This window comes from Mobula hypostoma, chromosome 9 (genome assembly GCF_963921235.1).
Source record: "Mobula hypostoma chromosome 9, sMobHyp1.1, whole genome shotgun sequence".
Classification (NCBI taxonomy): domain Eukaryota; kingdom Metazoa; phylum Chordata; class Chondrichthyes; order Myliobatiformes; family Myliobatidae; genus Mobula; species Mobula hypostoma.
Genome location: NC_086105.1, coordinates 44,339,517 through 44,358,610, shown reverse-complemented (window position 1 = coordinate 44,358,610; position 19,094 = coordinate 44,339,517). Strand labels below are relative to the sequence as shown.

Genomic DNA, 19,094 nt, shown 5'->3' with positions numbered 1-19,094 from the left:
AAACACAATTTTGTTCGTCACTTTAAAAAAAAATTAGGGAAGCAATTACATCTGTCAGTTGAATCGCTGTGTCCATCATTTGGCTGCCCAACAAACTCTCATAGAGAAGGTGTATTTACTTGCTTACTTCACATCACCTCGGCAATGAATTCTATTTCAACTAAGAAAAGACCTGTATGTGACTAAATTTTTACTGTTAGACAGATTTGTCTAAACTTTATGCTAGTTGTGTAAAAGCAAATATTGAAAGATGCATCAATCTGTGGTTACCAATTAATTGAATTTTTATGCGTAGGTAATCTGCATTAAATATCAAGTGTACTTAAAATCCTTTTAGATTTTTGGCACACCAACACACTCTCCGTAAAATTCACCCATACATTTTTGGTTGACACTTGCTTTTTCATGATGTATGTAAGTAACTTGGATGTAAATACACGGGCCACAGCTGGATACCAAAATTGGTAGAGTGGTTGAAGATGAAGAAAGTTCTTGATGATAGAAAGATATCAATGGACTGGTTAGATTGTCAGAAAGGTTCAAAGGAAATTTTTCCTAGAGAAGTGTGATATAATGCATTTGAGGAGAGAAAAGAACACACAAACGGAAAATAATATGTAGAAGAGAACAGGGACCTTGTCATACATGTCCATTTAACCATCAAGGTTGCATATAAAATTTGTCAAGAAGGCATAAGGACATTACTGGTCAGAGCAGAAAATGCAAGAACAAGGAGGTTGTGCTAACACAGTAGAAAACATTAGGTTAATGTTATGGGCAAAATTTTAATTGTAACACCGTAGGAAAGTTGTAATAGCACCAGAGGGGTAACAAGGAAAATCCATGAGTATGCTGCGAGGGCTGGGGAATTGTCAGATGGGCATGATGCCCACACCAGGATCAGCTTTCCTTCCTTCCCCCTCCTCCCCTAAGTAGAACACAGATTTGTACTGGAGGTATATAAAATTACCCAAAGCCTAGAAGTGGTAAATGGGATCTATTTCCCTCAGCAGAGAGGTCATTTATAGGTGATATGCATTTAAGCTAATTGGTGAAGGTTAGAAAAAAAAGTTTAAAAAAAAATTCTCACACACAACTGCCAGGGCTCTAGAATTCACTATACTGAAAGGGTGGTAGAAACAGCCATGTGACTTAAAATGTTCCTGAAGAGTCATAACCTACAGGTGAGGTTCCAGGAACTGGGAAGTGGGATTAGTCTAAAGTCTACATTTAACTGAATAGCTCTCTGTGGTTTTTGATGCACAAAATCCTTGTGTTCCTTGTGTTCTGATAATCTTCCCTCTAAATACATCTCTGTTGTCCTCAATTACTCCCTGTAAAGGAAAGTGCTTTCTAATTCAACTTGGAGAAGTTTCTCTCTTCTATAAGCAGAAATTGAGCTCCTAAATCAGCCAGTATGTATTCAGCTTTTTTTAAGACCATAAGACATAGCAGAATTAGGCCATTGAGTCTGCTCCGCCATTCCATCATGGCTAATCCTGAACCCCACTCAACCCCCATACACCTGCCTTCTGTCCATATCATTTGACATCCTGACCAATCATTTTCCTTTGTTAGTATTTTAATTACTGCGAACCTTGCACTTATGTAAGAGGACATTGTGTTCCATGAAACAAAAGCAATTTGCAGTGGGTGCAAGTTATCTGAAATAGGAGTCAGCAGGTCAAATGTCTTCTGAGATCACAGAAACTTAATGTTTTATGTCTGAGATGTTTCATGAGATCTGACCAGGTGTGTATCTCAACATACTGTGTCATTGTAATGGTCATCTTGGACTTCAATGTAGTAAGCCATTAATAAACTGATGAGTTTTTCAGTTTTCTTGAATATTTTGCAGTGCTCATATGTTTCTTTATTTTTATTGCTTTTCAGGACTTCATTGTAACAGTAATTTTTGCCTTCTTGTGGTTGGTCAGCTCTTCAGCTTGGGGTAAAGGCCTCACTGATCTCAAATACAGTACAAATCCAGATGTCCTCAAGGACCAGCTTGAGCTCTGCAAGAGTGAGGCTGAGTGTACTCCTTCAACCGTGTCTGGCATGGGAAGTTTGAATGTGTCTGTGGTATGTGCACTTGTTATTTAATCCTCCTGTTTCCTCTATTATTCTTGTTTGGTTTGCCCATAATGTTTCATGGGATACCCACTCATTAAAACCGACCTTGTGTTAAAGGTTATTACAATCAAAGATGAGTTGCTGAAAATCACCTTGCGGCAGACTTCTGGCTGATTTTTTTTCCTTTAGATACTTAAAATCACACATTGGTGTTCTTCCAGTTGTGTTTTTAAAAAAGATCCCTGTCATGTCTTTCCTAATGGAAGCTTCATACATATCACATTCAAATGTTTTTAAACAAACAGGTTGAGAGTACCTGCTGGGATCTGTGAGATGGAGTGCAGCAGTGAACCCAGCACCTTTTAAGACTCTATAGATTTGGATCCCATTTGTGTAGGAGGAATGGGGTGGGCGGATGGAGGGTCAGTGTCATAGCAGGAGACTCGTGTGTCGTTGGGGAGACCAGAAGATCTTTCGCTGTGAGCCCAAAGACCCAAAATCTTTGAGATCTTCAGGCATAGAGCTCGTAAAAAGTGACAAAACTGATTTTTAACATCGTAAACCAGTAGGTTGTTGTTATGTCTCCCGTTCGCTGTGAAAGTGGGGGACACCTCCCTCTCCCTTATTAGGGAGAGAGAGAACCTGTGGTTTGTTGAATGCCAGATGAAGTGCAATAGTCTTTAGGGTAACCGCAACTCTGTCTTTGCTGTCGCCTAGCTCATGCTTGTGCTCGATAGTGGGTGCCCCTTTTTTTTTTGCTGGGGGGAAGGGGGGATCATTGCTTGCTGCTGCTTACGCGTGAGAGGGGGGAGCTGGGGGAAGGACTTTAGGGTTCTCATGCTTAACTGTCGTTCATTCTTTGGGGCACTTCTCTGTTTTCGTGGGTGTTTGCGAAGAAAAAGTATTTCAGGATGTATATTGTATACATTTCTCTGATGTTAAATTGGACTTTTGAACCTTTAAAGCATCCATGGGAGCTGAGTTCTAATGAAGAAAGAGGGGTAGGAAAGACCAAGTGAGAGGAATGTGGGGGAGGGGGCAAAAACTGAGCCCGGATTATTTTGAGAGGAGTCTGGGGAAGAGATGAGGCCCTGCTGAGATTGGAAGAAAATTAGCTTTGTCACATGTACAAGGAAACATTGAAATATATAGTGAAATATGTAGGATGTGCTGAAGGCAGCCCACAGGTGTAGGCATGATTTCAGTGCCTACTTTGTATGTCTTTGGAATGTGGAAGGTAACCAGAGCACACAGAAGAAACACATGCACTCACGGGGAGTATGTACAAACTCTTTCCAGACAGCGGTGGGAATTGAATTCCAATTTTACAGCTGGTGCCATAAAAAATTAAACTAACCACTACCATTGGAGAGCAGTAGGAGTGCCTGGGTCCTCATGAATTTGAGAAAAGTACCAGAGATTGAGCCTTAGGATATTTAAATAAATATTGGTTTTTAACGGGTGGGCAGTACAAGTTTATTCACAGTAAGGAAAACAGTTTTGAGTTGAGTAGTTCTAAGGTTCAGGGTAATGCTAAACAACCACAGAAAACTTAGGAGGGTGAACAGTTGCAGGTCATGATTCACATCGTTATCAATAACAAAGTGAAAAACGTCTAAGGCCCTGCTGGCAGAATTTCAGAATCAGGTTTAATATCACTGACGTATTATGAAATTTATCAATTTATGCATCTTTACCTCTTTCCTTCTCACTTATCACTGAAAGTGGAAGAAGTGCTACACCTGCCCATTCACCTCCTCTCTTATCTCCATTTAGGGCCCCATATAGTCCTCCCAATACTTCACCTGCTGATATGTTGGGTTGTCTATTGTATCCAGTGCTCCCAATGTGGCCTCTACATTAGTGAGACCCGATGTAGATTGGGTGACCACTGCTTTGTCGAGCATCTTCACTCCATCCACAGCAAGCAGGATTTTCCAGTGAACAACCATTTTAATTCCAGTCCCCAATCCCATACCAATATGCCAGTTTGTAGCCTCTTCTACTGCCACGATGAGGCCACTTTCAGGTTGGAGGAGCTACACCTCGTATCTTGTCTGGATAGCCTCGAACCTGACGGCATGAATACTGATTTCTCTAGCTTCCAGTAATATATTCACCCCTCCCACTATCCTCTTCTTCCATTCCCCGTTCTGGCTCCATCTTACCTCTTTTTACCTCACCTGCCTTGGACCTCCCCCTGCTGCCCCTCCTCCATCCCTTTCTCCCACAGTCCACTCTGAGCTGTTCTTAGATAAAGCTGGTGTGGATTTGACAATTTCCTGTGTGGTTACCATTGCAATTCAGGAAATGCTGCCTGCTATTATCTTCTGGGGCTTTGAGGTTCATTGCCATCTGATAACAAGTTTCACATTTCATTGAGACATACATGAGTACTGTTTGCAGCTGGCATTGCTTATTTTTGTCCCATTCTAATCCACACTGGTTGGCAGCAGCAGAGGAAGAGTTGATACTAATCCGCACCATTTAGAATACACTCTTAATATTGGTGCTTAAAAGGCACTTCAGTTTCTCCTTGATTTAATACGGAACCTTTTACTTTCAGTACCTGGGAGTAGGAAGTTGCCAATTGGTTTCCTATTTCCCAGGTAAACTCCATCATTCTCCTAGGAGGCTTGAAGTCAAAAAAGGTGTAGAATTTGTTTAGCAGCTTCCTGATGCAGGACAAAAACTAAAATCATAGATAGACTGTGCGTATGTTCCTCAGTATTCACCAGGTTCCTTTCTTTGTTCAGAACCCTAAGATCTACCTAGCACATATTCCCATGATTGTTACTTTGCTTCAGAAAGCCACATAATCAAAGTCAAGTTTATTGCCCTGTGTAGAATACAGGTATGCACAGGTGCAGTGAAGGACTCGCAGCAGCATCACAGGCACATAGTATCAGATTCAGAACATTGACAAGCAAAACATAAATTGTACAAGAAGAAACACAATTAGAACAAAAACAAAAGTCACTTGTAATGCACGGTGGTCATAGTGTTGCTATACTGAGGTAATAATTAGGAGTGAGCAATTTGGTTCAAGAACCAAATTTTTGATGGGAAGTAGCTTTTCTTGAACCTAATGCCATTGGACTTCAGGCTTGCCAGGGTTTGCACAGTTTACTATCAACAAGACTTTTAAACAGCTTTGAAGTTGCGGCTAATGGTGCATTCTTTCATGCATTGATTGCCATTTGATGATTTGTATCTCCTTTACAGGTGTTTGGCTTTCTTAATCTGATTCTGTGGTGTGGAAATGCCTGGTTTGTGTACAAGGAAACAAACTGGCATGCCGAGCCAGCACAACATCAGGATCCAGGGAATGTGGCACCACCAGCTCCAAGTTCGTAGATGGCAATTAAAAGATTGTTGAGGAGTGTGTTTACAACCTCTACAAATGATTCGTTTTGCTTATAACACTGCAGAAGCTTTTTGGGAAACTATCTATCATACCTGTTGTATTCACTGTTTGTGCTGTTGTATCATGTGCCTTTTTGGAGCTGGATGAAGGAGAGAAGAGAAAAGGAACATGTGTAGTCCCATTTAAGTGTTGAGGTTTCCAGTGCAAGAATATTCAGAGGCATTGTCAATAATACATTTAGTGATCTCTTACATCACAAGTACATAATATAGTGGAGCCCTTTCAGAATATCTATTTTCTCCCTGGGTTGCTGTTCCCAGAAGAGTATTTATCATGTACACATACAATTCAGTGAATATTTGCCAAATACGCTGTTCTCCTATTTGAACTTGATGGCAAATTTGAAAGAAGATTTGTATGTATCAAACCATTATTGAATTGAGAAAATCTCTTTATTATGATGTACAATTTGATTATTAAGTACACAGTTGGATTCACGTGGTCTGCACTGTACTGAAAGCAATTTTTTTGCACAGGAGATGTTGCTCTTTAATGGGCTGTGCTATGAAACAATTTAAAACATCACATTAAAGAACACTTCCTTTACATTATTCTGGGCACCGTTTTTTTTTCTGTTTCCTACAGAAATTATAAAGAATTGATGCCATGTGGCTTAATCTGTATGTTTTATTTTCATGGGTGTTAAATCAAAACTTTCTTTGCTTAATGATAAATGTCACCTTTTCAAATTTCATGAGTTCTACCCTAAGCTGGTCAAATTTAGTTTTAGTTGAGGGTAGTGGCAAATGTACTTGTCCTTATTGCTCATATTAATTGTGAATGATAAAATGAACGTCTGCCATCAACTTGAAAATATTTATAAATCCAGGTCCTTGCTTGTTTTTCACGTCACAATCTTAAAACGCATTTGCTTCTGACTGGTGCTGTTAGTCAGTGACTAAGAATTGCCTGCAAAATACTGAATGTATTTCAGTTTTTTTTAATCTTGCATACACTGCTTCTATATTTTATTTGGAGTTATGCTTTTGTTTGTTAATCCTCTGCCTAGCAGGAAGCTTGTGGAAGAAGGAGCAACGTGAAATAGGAAGAGAAAACACTGATTTGCCACAGTGCCTTATCATTTCTTTCAATGTCACAAAAATTCCAAACGTTTGCTGAATTTCCAAGATCTCTCATCAGCAGACTCTGGCTTGCATTTTGAAAATTGAATTCTTTGAATAATCCATGTGATTTATTTGGCGCTGCTGAATTATGTAGTATTACTTTAAAGATGCACCAGGTCTTTTGCCAAACCTTGGTAAGCATTTTGACCTCTTTAAATGTATTCAAAGGCTGTTATTTAAGCATTTGAGGAAGATAAAATGAGCTACTGGTGACAAAGACCTTTTGTGTTTTTCATATTTGTTGCAGAAGCAGATTGGTTAATAGCACACAGTCAAACTTGTATTTTTTTTTAACTTTTATTAAAACCTGAGTTGTACAATTGCTATTTGTTTTTTTTTCTTTGCATTATTCATAATTATTTCCATTCATGTGGGAATCTTGTTTTCCTGTTTTTTTTCTAATTTTGAATTGCTGGGACATTGAATGTGGTGTGCCAAGTAAAAATTTTTTGCACATCTTTATGCAATATCTGATTTTAAAACAGATAAATGAGAATTTGTGGATCTATTTTATACTGACATAAGCTTGTGAGTTTTTTTAGTTATCAGAAATCACTACCTTTTAGAAATGTAGTTATCAGAAAGCAAAAGTCAATTATTTAGTGTTTCAGTGCTATATAAAAGATAATCATAAGGCAAAAGTTGCAGTATTTATAAAATGGCACTGAGCAACAGATACAAACACTCATTGTCTTTTAAATCTCTGAACAAATGCTTTGCATTGTTACTGCATTCCATTATTCAGAACGAGTTGGCTCATTTTTTAATGAGCTCATGGGCTAACTCACAACATGGTGACCATGTCTGAAAAATATGGGCTGAAAAAAATCTTCATTTTAAAGATACAGATTTTTGCATTTGCTGTCATCTCAAGGCAAGGCACATGATAATATCTCAACATATCAAATTAGAATAAACATCAATGCATCAAAAATTTTCTTGTTGCCCCTTGTAGTTGAACTCTGTTGCTAAGATTAAGTGTTGTTCTGCTGAGAGATGGCAGCAAAGGCAAAGAATAGCTGAATTCTGAGCATCAGCAAACTGGAGAGCAATGGCTTAAAAGTCATCTTCTATAAATAAGCTTGTAAAAAAATTTAAGAATGTAACTTCACAGTGCTGTTTTTAATACGCAATCCTGAGATTTAAGAGTATAGCTGTTAATGTGGAGCTGTTTTATGATGCTTCAAATGTGTAGATTGCAAATGTGCAATAAGTGCTATTTGGATTTAGAAGGATACTAGTGTAAATGTTGAGCCTGTGAGAGGTTTTCCCCAAGACAGTTTTATTCCAAATCTTCTTGTCCAATTGAGATTTAATTTTACCACTTGCAAAATCTACCTGAGCTTCTGCAACTACTTGAGTAACCATATTTGTTTCGTTACTGTTGCACGAACCAGGTTATGGTGAAAAGCTTGTCTTGCATATAGTTTATAATAGATCAATTCAATATACAGTGCACTAAGCTTGAATAAGGTACGACAATAACAATGCAGAATAAAGTGTGAAAGCTACTGAACAAGTGCATTGTAGGCGACTGATAAAGTGCAAGATCATAGATTACGTATCTTATAACACAAGGTTCATTCAAGAACCTATGCTTAAATCTGGTGATATATGCTTTCAGGCTTTTGTATCTTCTACCCAATGGGAGTGGGGGAAAGGTGGAATTTCCAGGGTGGGTGGGGTCTTTGATAATACTGGCTGATTTATTGAGGCATGAGAAGTATAGGCAGAGCCCATTGAGGGGAAGCTGGTTTCTGTGACTTGTTGAGTGGGTCCACAGTTCTCTGCGGTTTCTTGCAGTTGCATGCAGAGCAATTGCTACACCAAGCCATTATGCATCCAGACAATGCTTTCTATGGCTCATTGATAAAATTTGGTAAGAGTTAAAGGAGGCGTGCCGAATTTCTTTCACCTCCTGAGGGAGTAGGGGTATTGGTGAGCTTTCCTGGCATTGACATCAATGTTGTTGGACAAGGACTATTGGTGATGTTGTCAACCTCAAGACTGTTGGTGTAAATGGAATGCGTGCACCAGTACTCTTTCGGATGTCTACACCCAGATCCGTTGGCCTTGAGGGGAAGGTTGTCATGACACCATACACTAAGCTCTAGCTTCTTCCTGTACTCCGACCCACCAGTATTTGAGATGCAGCCCACTACAGGGTCAGGTCATTATTTGATTTCAAGCAGGTCTTTTAAAATTTGCAAGTTTTTCTATATTCATACCCCATTGCCTAGGATCTGAAATTGCATTTAGGCCAGATCAGGGAAGAGTTTCTTCTACAAAAGTAATTGTTGAATTAGTTTTTTTAATAAAGTAGCAGATTTGAGATGATAATTGCTGATGATTACTGATCATTTTATTGAATTTAAATTCCCCAGCTACCGGGGTAGGACTTAAACTCCTCTCCCTGGAAATGAATTATTGGCTCAGTCCTCTGGATTCTGATGCAGTAGAAGAGCCAATATGCTTGTTGGTATTGCATGACTGTGCAATTGGCTTTCATATTTCAAATGGACTGGATGGCCTCCTATGCAGCAGTGAACATCTATTATTCCAAAGCTGTCGAGGATCCAATATGCATGGGTCTTGCTGTCTGCCAGATTTATCTCATGTGCTCCTTTCTTACTAGCTGCAATAGGAACATTAGAATAGTGTTTATGTAGTTTCCCTGATCACAAGGAACTTAGAACGTTGTATGTATACCTGTCTCAGATTTTCATCCTTGGGCATGTAGCCTGGAAAGACACGGGGAAGTCAACATTTGCAGTTTGTGCGCTTTTATTTTTTTAATTAATTAAATCAGTTTTCAGCGAGTGCACTTAAACTTATGGAAAATCAAAATAGTCTAAAAATCATTCAAAGGTTTTCTGTATTGTACTGAGAGGAACTTGAAGAGCACTGTAATGCACACAATGCAGCAGTAATTCAGCAGGTCAGACAGCCACCTAAAGGGGAATGGACAATCACCATTTTGGCTGAAACCTTTCATCAGCATTGGGAAGAAAGGGGAGAAGCCAGAAGAGTGGTAACTTGTAATTAATCTGAGCATGGATTTAAGGGCAAAATTGAAATCAGTAACTCCAGATAATATGCACCATAAAGAAAGAAGGATGCAAATAGATAATACAGCTAGAAGAATAATATGTGAAGTCTTGTTCATTGCCAGACCAATACATTTGACTTCAAGATGGTATAGATTTATAAGTGGTAGGAAATTAAATAGGGGGCTAAAGGAGATTTTCTTTTACACATACACATAAAAGTTGCTGGTGAATGCAGCAGGCCAGGCAGCATCTCTCGGAAGAGGTACAGTTGACGGTTCGGGCCGAGACCCTTCGTCAGGACTAACTGAAGGAAGAGCCTGTACGAGATTTGAAAGTGGCAGGGGGAGATCCAAAATGATAGGAGAAGACGGGAGGGGGAGGGATGGAGCCAAGAGCTGGACAGGTGATTGGCAAAGGGGATATGAGAGGATCATGGGACAGGAGGCCCATGAAGCAAGAAAAGGGGGGGGGGGAACCCAGAGGATGGGCAAAGGGGTATAGTGAGAGGGACAGAGGGAGAAAAAGGAGAGAGAAAAAGAATGTGTATATATAAATAAATAAATGGATAGGATACGAGGGGGAGGTGGGGCATTAGCAGAAGTTTGAGAATTCAGTGTTCATGCCATCAGATTGGAGGCTACCCGGACGGAATATAAGGTGTTGTTCCTCCAACCTGAGTGTGGCTTCATCTTTACAGTAGAGGAGGCTGTGGATGGGCATATCAGAATGGGAATGGGACGTGGAATTAAAATGTGTGGCCACTGGGAGATCCTGCTTTCTCTGGCGGACAGAGCGTAGGTGTTCAGCAAAGCGGTCTCCCAGTCTGCGTCAGGTCTCGCCAATATATAAAAGGCCACAGCGGGAGCATCGGACGCAGTATATCACCCCAGCTGACTCACAGGTGAAGTGTCGCCTCACCTGAAAGGACTGTCTGGGGCCCTGAATGGTGGTAAGGGAGGAAGTGTAAGGGCATATGTAGCACTTGTTCCACTTACAAGGATAAGTTTCAGGAGGGAGATTGATGGGGAGGGATGGGGGGAATGAATGGACAAGGGAGTCGCGTAGGGAGCGATCCCTGCGGAAAGCGGGGGCGGGGGAGGGAAAGATGTGCTTAGTGGTGGGATACCGTTGGAGGTGGCGGAAGTTACGGGGAATAATATGTTGGACCCGGAGGCTGGTGGGGTGGTAGGTGAGGACCAGGGGAACCCTATTCCTAGTGGGGCTGCGGGAGGATGGAGTGAGAGCAGATGTGCATGAAATGGGGAGATGTGTTTGAAAGCAGAGTTGATGGTGGAGGAGGGGAAGCCCCTTTCTTTAAAAAAGGAGGACATCTCCCCCGTCCTGGAATGAAAAGCCTCATCCTGAGAGCAGATGCAGCAGAGACAGAGGAATTGCGAGAAGGGGATGGCATTTTTGCAAGAGCCTGGGTGAGAAGAGGAATAGTCCAGATAGCTGTGAGAGTCAGTAGGCTTATAGTACACATCAGTAGATAAGCTGTCTCCAGAGATGGAGACAGAAAAATCTAGAAAGGAGCTTTCCTTCCTCCACCATCAACTCTGCTCTCAAATGCATTTCCCCCATTTCAGGCACTTTTTGTTGGCTTTGTGGAACGATCTATGTTCCAAACCTATTCTGGTATCTGTCCCTCACTTTTCCTTCGCTACATCGATGACTGCATTGGCGCTGCTTCCTGCACGCATGCTGAGCTCGTTGACTTCATTAACTTTGCCTCCAACTTTCACCCTGCCCTCAAGTTTACCTGGTCCATTTCCGACACCTCCCTTCCCCTTCTAGATCTTTCTGTCTCTATCTCTGGAGACAGCTTATCTACTGATGTGTACTATAAGCCTACTGAATCTCACAGCTGTCTGGACTATTCCTCTTCTCACCCTGTCTCTTGCAAAAATCCCATCCCCTTCTCGCACTCCTCCGTCTCCACCGCACCTGCTCTCAGGATGAGGCTTTTCTTTCCAGGATGAAGGAGATGTCCTTTTTTTTAAAAAAGGGGCTTCCCTTCCTCCACCATCAACTCTTCTCCCAAATGCATCTCCCCCATTTCATGCACATCTGCTCTCACTCCATCCTTCCGCCACCCCACTAGGAATAGGGTTCCCCTTGTCCTCACTTACCAGCCTCCAACATATAATTCTCCGTAACTTCCGCCACCTCCACCGGGATCCCACCACTAAGCACATCTTTTCATCCCCCCACCCCCGCTTTCTGCAGGGATCGCTCCCTACACGACTCCCTTGTCCATTCGTCCCCCGCCATCCCTCCCCACTGATCTCCCTCCTGAAACTTATCCTTGTAAGTGGAACAAGTGCTACACATGCCCTTACACTTCCTCCCTCACTACCATTCAGGGCCCCAGTCAATCCTTCCAGGTGAGGCAACACTTCACCTGTGAGTTGGCTGGGGTGATATACTGCATCCAGTGCTCCTGATGTGGCCTTCTATATATTGGCGAGACCCGACGCATACTGGGAGACCGTTTTGCTGAACACCTACGCTCTGTCGCCAGAGAAAGCAGGATCTCCCAGTGGCCACACATTTTAATTCTACGTCTCATTCCCATTCTGATATGTCTATCCACGACCTCCTCTGCTGTAAAGATGAAGCCACACTCAGGTTGGAGGAACAACACCTTATATTCCGTCCGGGTAGCCTCCAACTGAACACTGAATTCTCAAACTTCTGCTAATGCCCCACCTCCCCCTCGTATCCTATCCATTTATTTATTTATTTACACACATTCTTTTTCTCTCTCCTTTTTCTTCCTCTGTCCCTCTCACTATACCCCTTTGCCCATCCTCTGGGTTTCCCCCCATCCCCCTTTTCTTGCTTCATGGGACTCCTGTCCCATGATCCTCTCATATCCCCTTTGCCAATCACCTGTCCAGCTCTTGGCTCCATCCCTCCCCCTCCCGTCTTCTCCTATCATTTTGGATCTCCCTCTCCCCCTCCCACTTTCAAATCTCTTACTAGCTCTTCTTTCAGTTAGTCCTGAGGAAGGGTCTTGGCCTGAAACGTCGACTGTACTTCTTCCTAGAGATGCTGCCTGGCCTGCTGCATTCACCAGTAACTTTTATGTGTGTTGCTTGAAATTCCAGCATCTTCAGATTTTCTCGTGTTTTCTTTTACACAAAGTGTTTTGTAATCTAGACTGTAATATCTTTAGTAGATGGTGGAAACAGGTTTTTCAACAATCTTTAGATCATAAGATATAGGAGCAGAACTAAGTACATTTGGCCCATGAAGTCTGCTCTGCCATTTCATCATGGCTGATCCATTTTTTTCCCTCAGCCCCAAACTCCTGCCCCCCATATCCCTTCATGCCCTGACCAAATAAGAACCTATCAACCTCTGCCTTACATCTACCCAATGACTTAGCCTCTACAACAGCCTGTGGCAATGAATTCCAGAGATTCACCACTCCATGGTTAAAGAAATTTCTCCACATCTCTGTCTAAAAGGCACCCTTCTGTCCTGAGGCTGTTCTCTGGTCTTAGACTCCACCACTAAAGGAAACCGCCTCTCCACATCCACTGTATCGAGGCCTTTCACCATTCAATAGGTTTCAATGAGAACACCCCTCAATCTTCTGAATTTCAGTGAGTACTGGACCAGAACCATAAAATGTTCTTCATATGACAAGCCTTTCAATCCCAAGTTCATTTTTATGAACTTCCTTTGAACCCTCTTCAATATCAACATATCCATTCTTAGAAAAGGGGCCAAAACCTGCCAACAATACTCCAAGTTAGGCTTCATCAGTGCTTTTTAAGCCTGAACATTACATCCTTACTTTTATATTAGTCCTCTTGAAACGAATGCTAATATCACATTTGCCTTCCTCACCACCGACTCATTTTTGGAAATCCTGCATGAGGACTCCATCTGCAACTCAGATTTTTGAATTTTCTCTCCATTTTCGAAAATAGTCTATGCTCTATTTCTTCCACCAAAGTGCATGACTGTACACTTCCTGATATTGTATTTCATCTGCCATTTCTTTGCTCATTCTCCTAATCTAAGTCCTCCTTTCTCAAAACTACATGCCCCTCCAATCTTGGTATTGTCTGCAAACTTTGCCATTAAACTATCAATTCCATCATCCAAGTCATTGACATATAACATAAAAAGAATCGGTCCCAACACAGAGCCCTATGGAATACCACTCATTACTGCCAGCCAACCAGAAATGGCTCCTTTTACTCCCACTCTCTGCCTCCTGCCAATTAGCTACTGCATTATCCATGCTAGAATCTTTCCTGTAATACCATGGGCTAGTAGCTTGTTAAGCAGCTTTGTGTCGCACTTTGTCAAAGGCCTTCTGAAAATCCAAGTACACGCCCTCCACTGATCCTCCTTTGTCCATCAACCATGCTGACCATGGCTTATTTTATCATATGCCTCCAAGGACCCAGAAACCATTCCTTAACAATCAATTCAACATCTTCCCAATCACTGAGGCCAAGCTAACTGACCTATAATTTCCTTTCTTCTGCCTCTCTCCCTTCTTGAAGAGTGGAGTGACTTTTGCAGTTTTCCATTCCTCCAGAGCCATGCCAGAATCAATTGATTCTTGAAAGATCATTACCAATACCTCCACTATCTCTTCAGCTACCTCTTTCAGAAACCTGGGGTGTATACCATCTTGTGCAGGTGACTTATCTACCTTCAGACCTTACAGTTTCCCAAGAACCTTCTGTCTAGTAATGTTAACTTCACACACTTCATGACCCCTGACACTATGGAATTTCCACCATACTGCTAGTGTCTTCCACAGTGAAGACTGATGTAAAATATGTATTCAGTTTGTCTGCCATTTCCTTGTCCCCCATTACTACCTCTCCAGCATTATTTTCCTGCAGTCCTATATCCACTCTCGCCTCTCTTTTGCACTTTATCTGAAGAAACATTTGATATCATCTTTAATATTATTGGCTAGTTTACCTTCTTATTCCACCTTTTCCTTCTGAATGACTTCTTTTTTAGGTATCTTCTGTTAGTTTTTAAAACTTTCCCAGTACTCTTAACTTCCCACTAATTCTTCCTCTATTATATGCCCTCTCTTTGATTGGTATGTAGACTTTGACTTCTCTTGTTAGCCATGATTGTGTCATCTTGCTTTTAGAATACTTCTTTCAGATGTATATATCCTGTACTTTCCAAATTGCTTCCAGAAATTCCAGCTATTGCTGTAATGCTGTCATCCCTGTCAGTGTTCTTTTCCAATCATTTCTGGCCAACTCCTCTCTCATGCCTCTGTAATTCCCTAATACTGATACTTCTGACTTTAGTCCCTCTCTTTTTAAAATTGCAGGGTGAATTCTATCATATTATGATCACTTGCTCCTTAGGGTTCCTTTATCTTAAATGCTCTAATCAATTCCAGTTCATTGCACAGCACCCAATCCAGAATTGCTTATCTCTTAGTGGGCTCAACCACGAGCTGCTCTAAAAAACCATCTTGCAGGCATTCTAAAAATTCCTCCATTGGGATCCAGCATCAACCTGATTTTCCCAATTACCTACATATTGAAATCCCCCATGACTATTGTAACATTGCCCTTTTGGCATGCATTTTCTATCTCCCATTGTTATTGTTTGGGGCCCATTAAGATTTTTTTACCCTTGCAGTTCCTTTGTTCTACCCACGATTCAACATCTTCTGACCCTATGTCACCTCTCTCTAATGATTTGATTTCATCTCTTACCAACAGAGCCACGCCACCCTCTCTACTTTCCTACCTATTCTTTTGATACAATACCTATCCTTGGACATTAAGCTCCCACCTATAATCTTCTTTCAGTCATGATTCAATGATGCCCACAATGTCTTACATGCCAATCTGTAACTGTGCAACAAGTTCATCTACCTCAAGTTATTCAATAAGACTTCAATTAGTCTTTTACTTCAGTACAACTTTCATGCATTAATCCCAAACTCCAAATATCCAAAATTCCTCACAATTCCCATTGCCACAACTTTTACATAAAACCAGAAGACAGAGGAGCAGAATTAGGCCATTCAGCACATCGAGTCTGCTCTGCCATTCCATCATTGCTGATCCCGGATTCCACTCAACCCCATACTCCAGTCTTCTTGCCATATCCTTTGATGCCCTGACTGATCAGGAAAAAAGCAACTTCTGCCTTAAATATACCCACAGACTTGGCTCCCACTGCAGTCCATGGCAGACCATTCCACAGATTCATTACTCTCTGGCTAAAAAAAATCCTCTAAACTCTGTTCTAAAGGGTCACCCCTCAATTCTGAGGCTGTGCTTTCTAGTTCTGGATACCCCCACCACAGGAAACATCCTCTCCACATCCACCCTATCTAGTCCTTTCAACATTCGGTTGGTTTCAATGAGATCCCCGCACATTCTTCTAAATTCCAGTGAGTACAGGCCCAAAGCTGCCAAACGCTCCTCATATGTTAACCCCTTCATTCCCAGAATCATCCTCTCAAACCTCCTTGAGACTCTCTCCAATGACAACACATCCTTTCTGAGATATAGGGCCCAAAACTGTTGACAATTCTCTAAGTGCGGCCTGACTAGTGTCTTATAAAGGCTCAGCATTATCTCCTTGCTTTTATATTCTATTCCTCGTGAAATAAATGCCAACATTGCATTTGCCTTCTTTACCATAACTCACCTGTAAACTAATGTTACTGGAATCTTGTACGAGGACTCCTAAATCCCTCTGCACTTCTGATGTTTGAACCTTCTCCCCATTTAGATAATAGTTTGCACTATTGTTCCTTTTATAAAAATGCACTATCATACATTTCCCAACACTGTATTGCATCTGCCACATTTTTGTCCATTCTTCTAATTTGACTAAGTCCTGCTGCGATCGCATTGCTTCCTCGGCACTATCTACCCCTCTGCCTATCTTTGTATCATCCGCAAACTTTGCCACAAATCCATCAATTCCATTATCTAAATCATTGACAAACAATGTGAAAAGTAGTGGTCCCAATACTGACGCCCTGAGGAACACCACTAATCACTGGTTGCCAACCAGAAAAGGCCCCTTTTATTCCCACAGGCTGCCTCCTGCAGTGTCAGCCAGTATCTTCCCTGAAACACCACAGGATTTTATCTTGTTAGGCAACCTCAAGTGTGAAACCTTATTATATATCACTTTGAATGATAGGAATGGTCTCCTCATCTCTATCAGATCATGATGTTCACGAGAACAATCCTCTGAATAGAAGGGTTTACTCATGAGTACTGTTTGATGACGCTGGACCTGTACTCACTGGGGTTTAAAAGAATGAGAGGGGATCTCACTGAAACCTATCAGATATTGAAAGGTCTGGATAGTGTGGATAGTGAGAAGATGTTTCCTATAGTGGGGGAGTCCAAGGCCAAAGGGCACAGACTCAGAACTGAGGAGCATCCATTTAGAAAAGAGATGAGGAAAAAATTCTATAGCTAGAGGGTGGTGAACCTGTGGAATTCTTTGTCACAGACAGTTGTGCAGGCCAAGTCATTAGGTATACTTATGGCAGAGGTTGATAGGTTCTTGATTAAACAGGATATTAAGTTTAAGGAGAGAAGGCAGGAGAATGGGATTGAGAGGGAAAATAAATCAGCCATGATGGACTGGTGGAGCAGACTTGTTTAATTAATCACATAGATTGCAAACAGCTCCCTGTGGCTCCCATTACTTATTGACCCCAAACTTCAAATACGTCATTTATTCCTAAAGTCTGCTTTCTATCCCAGGTTTACTTTTCATGGAGGGTCATTGTATTGGTTCTGACCCCTTGGAAATATAATCCACCTCCCATTTTTCCCAGAAATGATCCCAGATTTTTAACTGTCTGGCTAAATAAAAGCCAATTGTGCAGGAAACTGGTTTAGCAGTTAATGAGAAAATGATGAAGTGCTAATTAGTCGAACACCCATTCAGATTACAGGAGAGAAGTTTAAATATAGTGCAAAATGTTTCCTATATTGTATGGAAAATATTTTTCCATGTATGTAGTTGACTTTTTCGAATCCAACACTTTTTCCACTGGGGTTGGGTAAGACTAGAGCTAGAGGTCATGCGTAAAGGGTGAAAGGTTTAAAGGGAACAGGGCAGGAAGCCTCTTCGTTGAGAGGGTGGTGAGAGTATAGGACAAGCTGCCAGCGGAAGTGGTGGATACAGGTTTCATTTCAACGTTTAAGACAGGTTTGGATGAATGGGAAGGTTATGGAGGGATATGGTCCAGGTAGATGGGCTGAAGGGCCTGTTTTTGTGCTGTAGTGCTCCATGTCTCTATAAGAGAGGCCACAGTATCTAGGCAGATGGTCGACACATGGAGCTGGTGCTAGTGATCCTACAGTCTTTCTGCAGGTCGGGGTACAGCCCTTACATTGAGTTCTGAGTGATTCAAAGAGTGTTATACAGCACACACAGGCCTTTTGTCCCATCGCATTCATGCTGACTCATCTCTACGACTCCTATTTACGAGCACTTGTTCTGTGGTCTGCCGTGCCTTGGTGATTCAAGAGCTCAACCAGGTGTTTCTTAAACATTGTGAGAGTGCCTGCTTCCACCACCCTCATGAAACATTTCAGATTGCAACCAAATCTGGAACAGCACAATAGCATAGCGGTTACCGTAATGCTTTACTGCGCCAGTGACCTGGGTTCCTCTCCTGCTGCTGCTTGTAAGGAGCCTGCATACCCCGTGACCTTGTGGCTTTCCGCCCACATCTCAAAGATGCACAGATTAGTAGGTTAATTTGTGACATGGATGTAACTGAGCAGCACGGGCTTATTGAGCTAGAAGGACCTGTTACTGTGCTAAATAAAATAAAGAAAACCACGCAACACACATAAAAGTTGCTGGTGAACGCAGCAGCAACTTTTATGTGTGTTGCTTGAATTTACAGCATCTGCAGAATTCCTGTTGTTAAAGAAAACCACTCTCAGGGTGAACAACTATCCCTCAGATTCCCTCCAAATCTCTTACTCCTGACTTTAAATTGGTCCAAGTGGTCTTGGGCTCTTCTGCCCCGCAGAAATATTTCTTACTAGTTACCTTATTAATCCCTGTCACAATTTCATATATTTCTGCCGGCTCCCCCTTCAGCCTCCTCTGCTCCAAGGAAAACACACTTCATGTGCAATTGCTTCTTATAACTAAAACTTCCCATCACCAGCAATATTCTGGTGAATCTTCTCTGCTTCCTCCCCAGTGTAATCACATCCCTTCTGTATTGGTGGGGGGAACCAGAACTGCACACAGTATTCCAAATTTGATCTAACTAATGTTCCATAAAAAAAGGTTCTAGTGCTTTCTTGGCATAAATGACAAATAAATTCTTCTCGGGTACAGGTATCGAATATAACCAGTGTTTCAATGACAAACTCTGCCATCTTCACCAGGGATGATGCCTGGGCATGTCTA

At 41.6% G+C, this 19,094-nt stretch overlaps 1 protein-coding gene across 1 annotated transcript in view; it reads left to right on the top strand.

Annotated features, from left to right (window-relative positions):
• Positions 1-6,046, top strand: part of sypl1 (synaptophysin-like 1) — a 40,399-nt gene extending 34,353 nt beyond the window's left edge. Inside the window, exons 4-5 of the mRNA XM_063058192.1 lie at positions 1,894-2,082; positions 5,299-6,046. Coding sequence (XP_062914262.1) covers positions 1,894-2,082; positions 5,299-5,430 — 321 coding nt within the window. The 3' untranslated portion in view covers positions 5,431-6,046. The remainder of the gene's footprint in view (positions 1-1,893; positions 2,083-5,298) is intronic.
• Positions 6,047-19,094: the final 13,048 nt, after the last annotated feature.